A 13,636-nucleotide genomic window follows, 5' to 3' on the forward strand; every position below is an offset into this window, starting at 1 on the left:
TGCACCGCTACAGACTAGGGACCGAATGGCTCGGCAGCAGTTCTGCAGAAAAGGACCTCGGGGTTACAGTGGATGAGAAGCTGGATATGAGTCAACAGTGTGCCCTTGTTGCCAAGAAGGCCAATGGCATTTTGGGATGTATATGTAGGGGCATTGTATATGTAGTGATCGTTCCCCTCTATTCGACATTGATGAGGCCTCATCTGGAGTACTGTGTCCAGTTTTGGGCCCCACACTACAAGAAGGATGTGGAAAAATTGGAAAGAGTCCAGCGGAGGGCAACAAAAATGATTAGGGGACTGGAACACATGACTTACGAGGAGAGGCTGAGGGAACTGGGATTGTTTAGTCTGCGGAAGAGAAGAATGAGGGGGGATTTGATAGCTGCTTTCAACTACCTGAAAGGGGGTTCCAAAGAGGATGGATCTAGACTGTTCTCAGTGGTAGCTGATGACAGAACAAGAAGTAATGGTCTCAAGTTGCAGTGGGGGAGGTTTAGGTTTGGATATTAGGAAAAACTTTTTCACTAGGAGGATGGTGAAACACTGGAATGTGTTGCCTAGGGAGGTGGTGGAATCTCCTTCCTTAGAGGTTTTTAAGGTCAGGCTTGACAAAGCCCTGGCTGGGATGATTTAGTTGGGGATTGGTCCTGCTTTGAGCAGGGGGTTGGACTAGATGACCTCCTGAGGTCCCTTGCAACCCTGATATTCTATGATTCTAGGATTCTAAATCTCCACAATAACCTTCTGTGAAATACTCCTGATTCAGTACATAGGAATGGACAAATAGAGTTTGTAGATTAAATGTGGTGTTGAGAAGATACTTCCAACTTTATTTAACTCTTACGAGATGTGAGCATAGTATCCATCTTAAGAAAAAGGGAATGAGACAACTGGCAATTAAAATGAAGCCTTTTTGGAAGATTGTAGGAAAAGTCAGTGGATGTTAAGGACGTCTCATATTAACAAATGAAATTTTCTAGAATAAATAGGTATAAAAAGTGACAATATAGACAGCAATTATAGTTGGAATGGGAAAAAACCAGAGCTGAACAAAGACTTGACCACGCTCATAAATGTCCATAACATTGCAAATAAAGAAGAAGCGTCTATATATGGTACCAATATGAAACACTTGGAAAGAAAAACATAAGTGATTTGGAATTCCGTGTTTTAAAAGGTGAAGTCATAGTGGTGGAAATGAGGTTGATGTGGCACTCTGTACCTCAAAGCAGCATACTGGAACCCCCATATTCACCTCTGTCATAGAATCATGACATATTTCATATGAAGCATGCCATGCAAGATATCATATGAAAGGTCATGATCTGCTGAAACCCATTGTCCTGTCCAAATATTTATATTGTTAGTGTGTGTGAAGTGATGAGATTTTGTTATTGAAATACGTTGTAAGGGTTTGCAGTGACAACAAAGTAGGTGAACCACTCCCAGGACGATGTTAAGTGACCATTAATCAGCAGGAGAGTTGTAAATCAAGGGATTAACAATGCCATAAGAGGGCTGCACAAGCATCACACAATGGGGGACTGCCCCAACTCTGTGATTCAGCAAAGCCCACTAGGACATGTCTGTGCTGATATTTTCCAGGCACAAGGACTGAAGGTATAAAACAAGGTACAGTGGCACCATGTCTTGGCCTTTCTCCTCCCCCACCTACGCTGGAAATAATAAGAATGCTGGGAAGACAAAGACTTCAACTGAGTAGACTGGTCCCAGGTTTAAAAGTGGAAACCTGTGTATTAAGAACTATAACATTCAGTGGGGTGAGAAAACTGCTTGATCTAAATACTGGCCAGTGTAATAAGGTTCAAGATTTAGACCCTGTGCTTATCTTTTATTGTCTTTTGTAACTAACTCTGATCTTTTGTGCCTACCACTTATAATTATCTAAAATCTATCTTTCTGTAGTTAATAAATCTGTTTTATGTTTTACCTAAAACAATGTGTTTTGGTTGAAGTGTTTGGGAAATCTCAGTTTAGTTTACAAAGGCTTGCATATGTCCTCTCCACATTGAGGGAGGGGCAGACTGGGTAATAAACACACACTGGTCAGGTTTCTGACCAGGCCAAGACTGTACAATTCTGGGGTGCAAGGCTGGGGAGCTGGGGGGAAATGGGTGCTGCCTTTCTCTTTGTGATTCGTGAGTGGCTCAGGGAGCATTCACGCAATCTAGCTGGGTACGGGTCTCCATATGCTGTTATGCTGTGTGATAGCAGTGCCTGGAGGTGCTTGTTGCTTGTCACTAGCAAAGCATTGTGAGAGACAGTCCAGGCTAGAGAGTTAAGAGGGCACAACAGTACCCCAGGGATCCCATCACAGTTGATTTTCTTTTCCCCTCCCCCAAAGGGAAAAAGAATCATTATGGATAACTTAGATTATACAAATACCAGCATAAGGTTAAGTGCTCACTAATGGTCTCTATAATCAGAGATGGAATAGGGATTTGTGGGGCCCTGGGCCAGAGCAAGTGAGGGACCCTCCCCACAGCCAAATATAGTGTTGCTGACTGACAGTTGGCCAGTGTGTTGTGGCCAGATTGCCCGCTGAGCCAATGGTGGACCACTCTGCCACTGTTAGGGCCCTATCACAAGTGTGGTGCTTGTCATTAAAAAGTCAAAATTTACCAACAGTTATCACACAGCAGAATGTGAAATACCACTGTTATTTTCTATTCTTTGTATAACTGTGGTAACTCTTGGCATCTTTTTTTTCCAGTTTAATGGCCGATCACTATGACACTGATTTTAGCAGTCCTAGACCAAAGATAGATTGGATGTTGAACTAGAGAAATTATTTACAACAGCAGTACCTTCTTTCATTTGTTCTATCTATTGCCATACTGGCAACCAGTGCAACCCTCTTCCTTATATATGCTTTTCTTTTCTTAGTAGAAAATGAGTATCATCTCTTTTGTCAAATGACAGGTATTGTCAGCTGGTCACCCAATGCTTCCTAACCAATATATTACTTGCTGATTTTCTTTGTTGAGAAAATAGCGTTGGATTTTATATTTTGATTGCCCACTGAGACAATGAGCTTTTTGTTGGAAGCAGGGTTGCTATTTTTGCTGTTATAACATCCACTATATTTCTCTCTCTCTCTTCATTATTTACACCATGTTCATCACCATGGTACCTAAGCACCTAACAGAGATTATGTAATGTACACAGGCAGATCCTTGTTTCCATCTTTGTTACCGTTATCTTTACTGTCACCACCACAACCAGCAGTCATTTTCTTGAGCATGTTATATACACATATTATGCACAACAATACCCATACACCACACATTAAAAGAACAGTAACATTACGAAGTCAAGCACGCAAAAGTTTGGAAATGCCAGAATTAATTAAGTCTTAATCCAGCCCCCTTGTGATAGTCTTTCATTTCCTGTCTCCTGCAACAATTCCCCTGTCCTAGTGATGTCTATTCTCCATCCCTAGCACCTTGTTCCAAGTTCCATTCTTCTCAAACCAACTCTCCACTCCTCAGTCTGTCACCTAGCCAAGGCAGACCTAGTTGTCCACTCTAGGCTCCCCATATGAGTCTTCTTTGCCCAGCCAGTCCTTATTCTTCCCTCCCAGCTCCTCATCAGTTGTCTCTCCCTTCCATGCTGGCTTGCTAGTTGTTCTCCCATATGCTGCCCATTTCTCTCCCTCCCCAGTCTCCTCATCCAATTTTGTTCACCCCACTAAGCATACACACACTCCTCCCTGGCTCCTAGTCCCAGTGTATTTGCCTAGCCAGTCTCAGTTCTTCCCGGTCCCATTCCTCCCACACTCAGTCCCAGCTACAGTCTCCTTGTTCAACTAGTCCCAATCTTCCTCTAGTTTTGCCTCTGATTTCAGTCTTCCCTCCCAACTGGCTCCAAGTATCATCCTCTGCTCCCATTTCCCTCATCAGCTCCAAGTCTCCTTGCCCAGTGAGTTACAGCCTCCCCTCTCCCTCAGATCCTCTGGCTTCCTTGCCCAAACAGTCCCAGTCTTCCCTCCTGCCTCTTTACCTAACCATTCCCAGCCTTCCCTCTCCCACCCCACCCCCAGTCACAGTTTCCCTCTCAATCTCTCACTGCTGTCTCAGCTGTGGACATGGAGCTGGGTGAATCTACTCCTTCCCCGTGCCCAATCACACAGAGGAGCTGTGAGGGGATGGAGAATGCTCAGTGAGGATAAACTTTGGAGATTTTACTTGCTAAACTCTTAAGTCTCTACTGACCATGTGTAAATTGAATTTTTTCAAAGGCTTATAAATTAGCCAAATTCCAGTGGATTCCTGGAGATGGCAAAAAGCACCAAGGCTACTCCTTTGCCATATTACAAGTCCCATGACCGTCTCAAGGAAAATACCATCCACATTCTTTTTACCTTTAAAAAATAATAATAAAAAATAAAACATTTTCCCCTCATTCTCAGAAATGGCTGAACCATTTTGGCTGTAACTTTCCAAAAAAGTTCAGCCTGAGGAAGACACAAATGGAATCCTAACAATGATATTGCTCCATTACTAGATGGAAAGGGTTGAATTGTCAATAATAATGTAGAAATGGAAGACTTGTTCAATAAATATTTGTATTTACGGAAAGAAGCCCAGATGATATATTCATGGATGATGATGATAAGGAGGAAATACTTTCCATTCCAACAATAATTAAGAAGAATGTTAAACAGCAGCTACTAAAGATAGAAGTTTTTAAGTTGGCAGGTCCAGACAATGGGCATTCAAGCATTTTAAAAGAGTTGGCAGAGGAGCTCTCTGGACCACTAATGTTGAATATTCAATAAGTCTTGGAATACGGGGTCATGGGAGGGGGGGGAGAAAGAGAAATTTCTGGAAGAAAGCTAATATTGTGACAATATGTAAAAAGGATATTTGGGACCAATCAGGTAATTATACAAATTTAAGCGTAACATTAATCCCAGACAAAATAATAGAATGACTGATATGGGACTTGATTAATAAAGAATTAAAGGAAGGTAATATAATTAATGCCAATCAGCAATGGCTTATGCAAAGCAGATTTTGTCAGAACTAATTATCTTTTTTAATGCAATTACAAGTTTGATTGCTAATGGCAATTGTGTTGATGTCATATACATAGATTTCTGCATGACACTCAACCTGGTACCACAGAACATTTTGATTGAGAAATTAGAAGAATACAAAATCAACTTTGCATGTTCCAAATTGATTTAAAAACTGACTAGCTGGCTAACTGATAGATCTCAAAATGCAATTGTAAAGGAGGAATCATTGAGCAAGTGTGGCTCTATCTTGGGAAGCAGTGACTCTGAAAAGGACTTCTCAGGGTGGGGAGTAGGGGTTGGTGTTATGGTGGATAATCAGCGGAATGTGAGCTCTCAGAACAACGCTGTGACCAAAAGGTATATTGCAGTCCTTGGCTGTATAAACAGGAAAATATTGAGTAGGAGTAGGGAGGTTATTCTACCTCTGTATTTGGCTCTGTTGTGACTGCTTCTGGAATACTGTGTCCAGCTCTGAGGTCCACAATTCAAAAAGGATGTAGATAAATTGGAGAGGGTTCAGAGAAGAGCCACGAGAATGATTAAAGATTTGGAAAACATACCTCATAGTGATAGACTCATGCAGTCCAATCCCTTTAGTTTAATAAAGAGAAAGTTAAGGGATGATTGATCAACATTTATAAGTACTTAAGTGAGGAACAAAAATTTGATAATTGGCTCTTCAATCTAGTCAACAAAATTATAACAAGATACAAGGGTTGGAAGTTGAATCTAGTCAAATTCAGACTAGAAATAAGGTGTATATTTTTAACATTGAGGGTACTTAACCATTAGAACAACAATTAGCGCGAGAGTTGTGGTGAATTCTCCGTTACAGATAATTTTAAAATCAAGGTTGGATGTTTATCTAAAAGATATGCTCTAGTTGAAACAGGAATGAATACAAGGAAGCTGTGGCCTGTGCTACACAGGAGGTCAGACGAGAAGATCATAATGGTCCCTTCTGGACTTCTAATCTATGAACCCCCACAAGGAAAAACAATGGAAATAATGGGGAGAACAGAAGTAATCAAATCATGTCCTCTTAGTCTAATGAAGAATCAGTGGGACACCATCAAACCTGCTCATCCACTCACTCACAAAAGGCAGTAGTAGCAAGAGTCACCATTTTCTATAGAACAAATATACCAGCTGGCAGCTGCTCTCTTTAGAATGCTAATCAATTGTGGGTACAGCTACAGTAGAGATAGAGGTGTAATTTCCAGCTCAGGTGGACATACACCCACTAGCTCTGACTGAACTAGCAGTATAGTCATGGAAGTGAGGTAGCAGGACAGGGTAGCTGTCTGAGTAAATATATAGGGTCCCAGGAGAGAATGTACTCCAGAGGCACTTGGCCTGTCCTGCTGCCCGTACCAACAATGACACACTGATGTTTTTAGCATGCTAGCTTGATCAAAGCTAGTGCATGTATGTCTATCTGAGCTGAAAATTTCATCTCCAGCTTTAGTGTAGACATACCTTCACTGTCAGAAAGGAACAGCTAGCGTCAAAACAAGTGTCCTCTTTTCTCTAAGGCAGGGACAAAGAAATGCAGTCACACCAATTGCCCTACTGAGCCACAGATAGCGGTGGTACAAATAATTGTGGCCTTTATTAACAGAGACAATATATAAAATGAAATATGCTACAAATAGAAGCATATGACCAGAATTTATTAATGGAATGGTGTTTGTGGGTGCAACTACATTGATTTGCATTGCACCAACTTATGCCATCAATGAATTTGTACCAAAATGGGTAGTAGCACCAGTGTAGCGATATTGTTTTCCCCTTCTCGTCTTCTTACGGGCATTTTCTAAATATCTGGTTGACATTCTTTTATTCAGCAAAAAGATTTTCCTCCTTTATTCCTGGAATTTATTTTTTGATATATAAAATTGCATTTACTTTTAAGTAAAAGACTATAAAATGACTTCTCTAATTTGAAAAATAATGATTTGCCCCTTTTTATGCTTCATACGAACACAAGGTACCGTATAAAATATTTTTCTTTGATTAAGGACGTCTCCCTCTTCAGCTCTTAAATTCTAGAAATGACCGTTTGGGGGTGGGGTTGTCTCTCTGCAGTGTTGTTCTAGCCTTGTTGGTCCCAGGATTTTAGCAAGACAAGGTGGTTGAGGTAATATCTTTTATTGGGTCAGCTTCTGGTTGCTGAACGAGACAATCATTCATGCTTACAGAATTGTGTACCTGTCCCTGTACTGTCTTTCTCTCCCTTTTATAGAATAGTGTGCTTAGTAAATGATGGGCTTCAGTAAAGCTGTTTATATGCATAGTGTTTGGCTCTGGAAAAACATGAGCTTGGAAAAGTTCTCAAAACAACAGCCTCATTTCAAACCTTCAAGGCTTTCATTAGTTGAAAATAAGGCCAAATAACTTAGCCCATTCTTACTGTGGTTGCACGTAATGATGTATTTTAGTGACAAAAGGTATGAAACAAAATGTAAGTGCTGCCACTATTGACACTAAAGGAATTTTTTTGTTTTGTTTTGCATTGAGTATCAGTAGAGCAGAGTTACTGCTTTTAGATCTGAGGCTTTTTGGTTCAAATCCCAGCAGAGATATTCCTTGCTTAAACACTTCCTTGATGTTGTCTGTACCATCAACAAACTGAGACAGACACGGCCAAAAATTGTTCCATTTATTGGATGTATTCACTTGACAATTTGCCAAGTTCCTGTGATGTCTGGCTTATCTATTTCTAAATGGGTTTTTGTTTGTTTTTGTTTTTATTTTACCTCAATCACATTTCCTTCCACATAGGCAATATTGTGTTGTTCCACATAATAATAAGTAGTCTTAATGGTGGAATATATTAAACCGGGAAAAGTTTTATTTTAGCATCTTTTTAACAGATTTCCATGTATATCAACTATTCTTCATCATCTGAAGTCTTCAACACAAACACCACCTAGCTCTTTGAAGCGGTCAGCCTTCAAGACAGTTATCAAAGCTGTGTGGCTCCATTTCTCTTACAACAGATGAGAAGTAACACAAATGCAGCCATGTTCTGCCCTTGAACTAGCACTTTACACACACACACACACACGCACACACACACACACACCAGTGATGTAAATCCTTAATTTTTCCTCACTGTCTGTTTGGAAAATTTTCCATGGAAATTTGGCCAGAGTAAAATGCTGAGGAAAAAACTGGGAAACAACTTCAGGATTTGGTTCAAAGGATGTTGTATTCATGTAACTGAGGGCAAAACTGAACTACTAACACATGGGTAAAATGCCTTTTTAATAGACCTGGTGGGAAAATTTACTAAACCTTTTCCAGTTGAAAAATGCCAGTTTTTTGGCAAAATGTTCATAGTTAAGATTTCTCAGGCCCAGGATGTCATTTCTGGTGAGTGAGAAGGAGAGTGCAAGAGCCCAGAACATACAGTGTGGTTAGGGCAGTTAGTTGGGATGCTGGATACTCTGTGCCTGCTATGCCCAATTCAGAGCATAGACTTGAACCTGGGTCTCCCATATCCCAGGTGAGTAGGAGACCCGGGTTCAAGTCCCAGCTCTCAATTAAACATGCTGTTTCTCACCTTCTCCTGTTGCTGCACTGGAACAAATTTTTGTAAAATGGAAATCTTTTCTGGCCAGCCATAACTCCTAGTCTTTTTTAAAAGTTCATACTAAACTTCATCCAACTTTCTTCTCGGTAGTTTGCTGAGAGAGTGGGGATTGATAGATAAAGATGATTTTAAAACTGAAATATCTTCTAGTTTTGGTCAGTCATGGAGAACAACTAGCTCTAGCTGTGATTCGGTGGTTCGGGTTAAAAAAAAGTTAGTAGTCAGTCAACCAACAAAAGAAAAAGGCAATCTTAAATGTTAACATGTAGTGCAATGTATTACTATGTACTTTTTTCCCATTAAAATTTTTAACTAGCAGTTTACTGACAATTTAGAAAAATATTTGAAAAAACACAATGAAAAATGAACAATACTTACAACCATACCATTTAGGGACACCCAGCAATCTGGTGGGAAATCCTGAAGTAATGGTACTAAAAACTGAAGACAACCATCCCAGTGGCAAAGAAGTAGCATCATTCCAATTAGATTAAAGATTCTCACCACAGCACTGGCCAGATCATATGTCATATGGAAAATCTGGAGACAAAAATTACAAATTATTTATGTGATGAAATTCAGGTTATACAACATGAGATTTTTCTCATCCAAGCAAACTAAAGAGATGCAAGAAACACTGTTCCAGAGTAGCAGCCGTGTTAGTCTGTATTCGCAGAAAGAAAAGGAGTACTTGTGGCACCTTAGAGACTAACAAATGTATTTGAGCATAAGCTTCGATGAAGTGAGCTGTAGCTCATGAAAGCTTATGCTCAAATAAATTTGTTAGTCTCTAAGGTGCCACAAGTACTCCTTTTCTTTTAAAGAAACACTGATTTTCTTACCATACTTTGGGATTAATTTATTATATAAAATCACATCACCATATTCCACATATAATGCCAATATTTTGCACTTTTATAGTGCCTTTCATAGATTCATAGACTTTAAGGCCAGAAGGGACCATCATGATCATTTAGTCTGACCTCCTGCACATTGCACGCCACAAAACCTCACCCACTCCTATAACAGACTCAACCTCTGGCTGAGTTACTAAAGTCCTCAAATCATGTTTTAAAGATTTCACCTGAGGATCTTAAAGTACTTAACAAATATTAATTATGCCTCACCAGTGAAAGTAGTTATTACTATTTCCATTTTACAGGTAAGCAGACTAAGACATAAAAATGCTAAGTGCCCAATGTCATGCAAAAGACAATGACAGAACAGAACAGATTCCATAAATCCTACCACTTAGACTACTACAATACCTACAAGAGCACAATTCCCCAAATTTTCACCTCCATATATGGTACACTGTGCAGTGAAGGAGATGTCCAGATCTAAAAACTAGCTTTATATCTTTGTTTCATCTATTTAATCTAATGTCATATAATTTAATCTATATTAAAATACCTGTCAATGTAATATTTAAGCATCTTCAAATGAGAAATTTCACAAGAATTTTCCTTCAATCTTTCATAGTTGTTTTATGCTAATATATCTGTGTGTGTGTGTTCAGTTCCTTTTCAATATGTGCTAAATATAAATGAAGAAAATGAAGAGTATGAAGCAGCCTTTAATCATATTGGGGTCATATTCCTGTATTCTTTGTTGATTTCACAATTCAGTACACAAACACCTGCCCTACTATACCACAATCATACAGATGGAAGTGTAGATTTCATGGTTATTAAACTCTATTAATTTTCCAAACGTATAGCAATTTCCAAAACACCTGGACCAACTCATTATAATTTGGTGTGTTCAATTAATCCCTTCATTGCTGGACAAAAATGATTGTATCTGCATTGTCCTTTACAATGAAAAAAAAACCCCTATATAAATACATGCGTGAGAACATGCAAATACCCATACGCCACATACATTTAACAGCTTATTAAGGGCAATGTTGCCAGACATAATTAGCATGTTCAGAAGCAAAGACACTTTGTTCACTGACATACAAAATAAGAATTATGTCCCACATCTAGAGGAAATATGTACACAGTATCTTAAAACATTTTCCGAACTATTAATATTTTATGTGATTCAATTTAGCTACTCCTGAAATGCAGCCAGCTCCAGGGTAAAATGTGCTACCTGTTTAACAGTGCACACCAACATTATCCAACAGTTCAGGTAAGAAGATGAAGATTGCCCTGTCTATACAAAATTTGAAAGGCGTTTTTAAATAGAATATAATTTCCCATATGAAATTGAGTTAGGAAACCTGAGTCCTTACTGCTGAAAAAGGGCAACAGTTTCCCACAGCCACCCAGAATCAACTTTCCTGCAGGTGGGGATAGAGGGTAGCAAAGGAAAAGAAGAAAAAAAGGATCTAACTGCTCTCAACAAAGACTGGAGGAGGGAACAGGAAGAGGGAAGACCATACAGTCCTCCAAAAATAAACTTCCTTTTGAGGGAGGGAAGAAGGAATAAAGATAATTTTGCTGAGGATGATGAACAAATATGCCATGGGTTTAGCATGTGAAGAGAATCTACAGCAACATCATATTACAGACATTACACAAACACATTATGTACTGTTACACTGAATCTATGAATGCCATTGAAGCTCAGTTGAAACTATTTTTACTGAAGATCCTGTTGATTTTTACTCCAAATTATAACCTTTTACATGATACATTAAGAACCTCCTACGTGACATAGTAAGAGGTCAGACTACATAATCATTATGTTCCTTGGTCCCTTCTGGCCTTAAAATTTGTGAATCAATTAAACTTACTGAACAAAGACAATGATTTTAAAAATTACCTCCGTATTTGCACATGCAATTTTACATAGAATTTGCATGTGGAATTTGTATAGGTAAACTGTTAAATATGTAAACTGAATGCACAGTTTCTATTACTTGCATGTGTAAATGAGTACAAATGAAATATTCTGAGATCAGATTAGGCACCTTCCAAAACATGGCTGATATTTTCTGTTAGATGGAATGTGCCCTACTTTAAAACTGAAAAATTATAATGTATTTCTCAATCTAAAATCCAAAACTACTTAGGATATTCAAACACTTATCTAGATACTAATGTTATGTATAAAGTATTTTTCTCTCAGCCATGCTATTGTTAAAATATTTGTCCCAAGTCCCAATTCTGATAGAAATGGGTGAGAGGTGCTTATAACATTATTCAAAATGTCATGTGTTACCCAAATACCATTTCATTCCTGTCAAAACTCAGGCTGTGGTACTGGAAGTTCATGGAGAACTTACTGCAAATAGGAATAAACAGAAAAAAATTGGTTTTGCTGTTTAGAAATTTTAAATAAATAGAGATGCAATTGCTTATTTTGATTTAAAAGTTGTTGTGTTTTGTTGCATGGAATGCACCTAGAGACTAGGCAGGAAATGACTTTATTTAAAAAAATTGACAGTAAATAATATGGAATATGTACAGTCGAGGAATGCCCCAAGCTGAGCTGCAATTGGGCAACTATCTGTCAAGATACATTTACTGCAACCATAAACACTTCTGGAAGTGAAATTCCAACCCTATTGAATTGGGAGCCTGGCCACTGACTCCAGTGGAGCTATGATTTCAGCCAGAGTGCCTATTCTAGTTATGACAAACAAATCTGGGAAATTTAGTTAGTAGCAATACATGGTTTGCACATACTTTGTACCTTCACCCAGACTCTTCAAATGTTGCACTAACATACATGGTAACATCCCTATTTTACAGCTGGAGATACTAAAGCAGAAGATTAAGGGTTAGAAGTTTAGAAGAGCTCTGTCAGCAATTGGGCCATATTTTCAAAAGGAGCTTGGCTTTCATTTACACACCAAAGTAAGTGGTGAGATTTTCAATAAAAAAAAAATCAATACATTGGGTGCTGAGTTCTTCAGAAAATTTGGTCAGAAGTGTGACAATAGGAGTTGTTGAGTGTTGAGATCAAAATCTTCCCCTTTCTTAGATGCCTAAATGAGAGCATAGCTCTTCTGAAAGTATTGTCCTTATTTTCGGTGCTGAGCATTTGAAACCCTGGCCCGACGTGACTTTCCCAAACTCACACTGACAGAGCTGGGAACAAAATACAGATCTCCTAACTCTCATCCCTCTACTCTAAGCAAAGATGATTGTGCATGTACCCACTAGACATGAATGCATAAAAATTGATTAGTCAAAGCCATTTCACTTGGGCAAGTTCCACCGTTGGCATAGTTTTGGGCTGGGGAAGGGCCTCACAAGCAAAGCTCAGATCTTGATTTATGCTTTCCCAAAGTTTGGAGAAGTTTATTTGTGTGCACTTGATTCAGATCCATCTTTATTTTAGACCCTTTAAACTGGATATTACTCACTGAGGTGATGTGGGGAATAAATACGGAATGCATAACAAAGCAAGTGAGTGATTGCACTACCAGGGAAATTTACATGAACTACTGTAGGGTACTAACATGACACCTACGCTGTTACAGTAACAATAGTAGCATAAGGCAACATCAGTCCCTGGTTGCCTAGTGAAACTGCTTGCTATCCAATGTGGCTCTTCCTATGAGCCACAAGGATTAATATAAATAAGGAGCAATCACAGGGGGAGGTTAAAATTAAAGCCTAGTAGTTGAGGCACTCTGCTCAAATCTTTGGGTTTTAGTGAGGGATTCTGGCTGGGTCTGGGATTGTGTGTGCAAACTGGGAAACCATTAGTTTGGCTGGATTTGGTAAGGACTGTCCCAATGCTTATCCTGTAAAAATGGCTGGCCTGAATAAAGTTTTGTCCTTTTGTCACCATTCAAGTATGTCTGTCTCTTCATTAGTGGTGTGCCTTTACAACAGTGATCATACATTATAAGAGCAATAGCACGTGTTGAAATTTTTATGTGAATCCACACTCCATAAGAGGAGTGAATAGTCAGTATGTGACACTGTAATCTTTCATTGTTTGTGAAAGCTTCCACTCAAGGAATGACTCCTGTATTTCTTAGCATTCAGGATCAGTATTACACATGCATTATTGTGTTCTCGATAT

At 39.0% G+C, this 13,636-nt stretch overlaps 1 protein-coding gene across 3 annotated transcripts in view; it reads right to left on the reverse strand.

Moving 5' to 3' along the window:
* HCN1 (hyperpolarization activated cyclic nucleotide gated potassium channel 1) overlaps nt 1–13,636 on the reverse strand; it is a 315,989-nt gene that overhangs the window by 133,238 nt on the left and 169,115 nt on the right. For all 3 annotated transcript variants that reach the window (XM_073343906.1, XM_073343905.1, XM_073343907.1), the window contains exon 3: nt 9,023–9,184. In XM_073343906.1, coding sequence (XP_073200007.1) covers nt 9,023–9,184 — 162 coding nt within the window. The remainder of the gene's footprint in view (nt 1–9,022; nt 9,185–13,636) is intronic.

This window comes from Lepidochelys kempii, chromosome 5, assembly GCF_965140265.1.
Source record: "Lepidochelys kempii isolate rLepKem1 chromosome 5, rLepKem1.hap2, whole genome shotgun sequence".
NCBI lineage: Eukaryota > Metazoa > Chordata > Testudines > Cheloniidae > Lepidochelys > Lepidochelys kempii.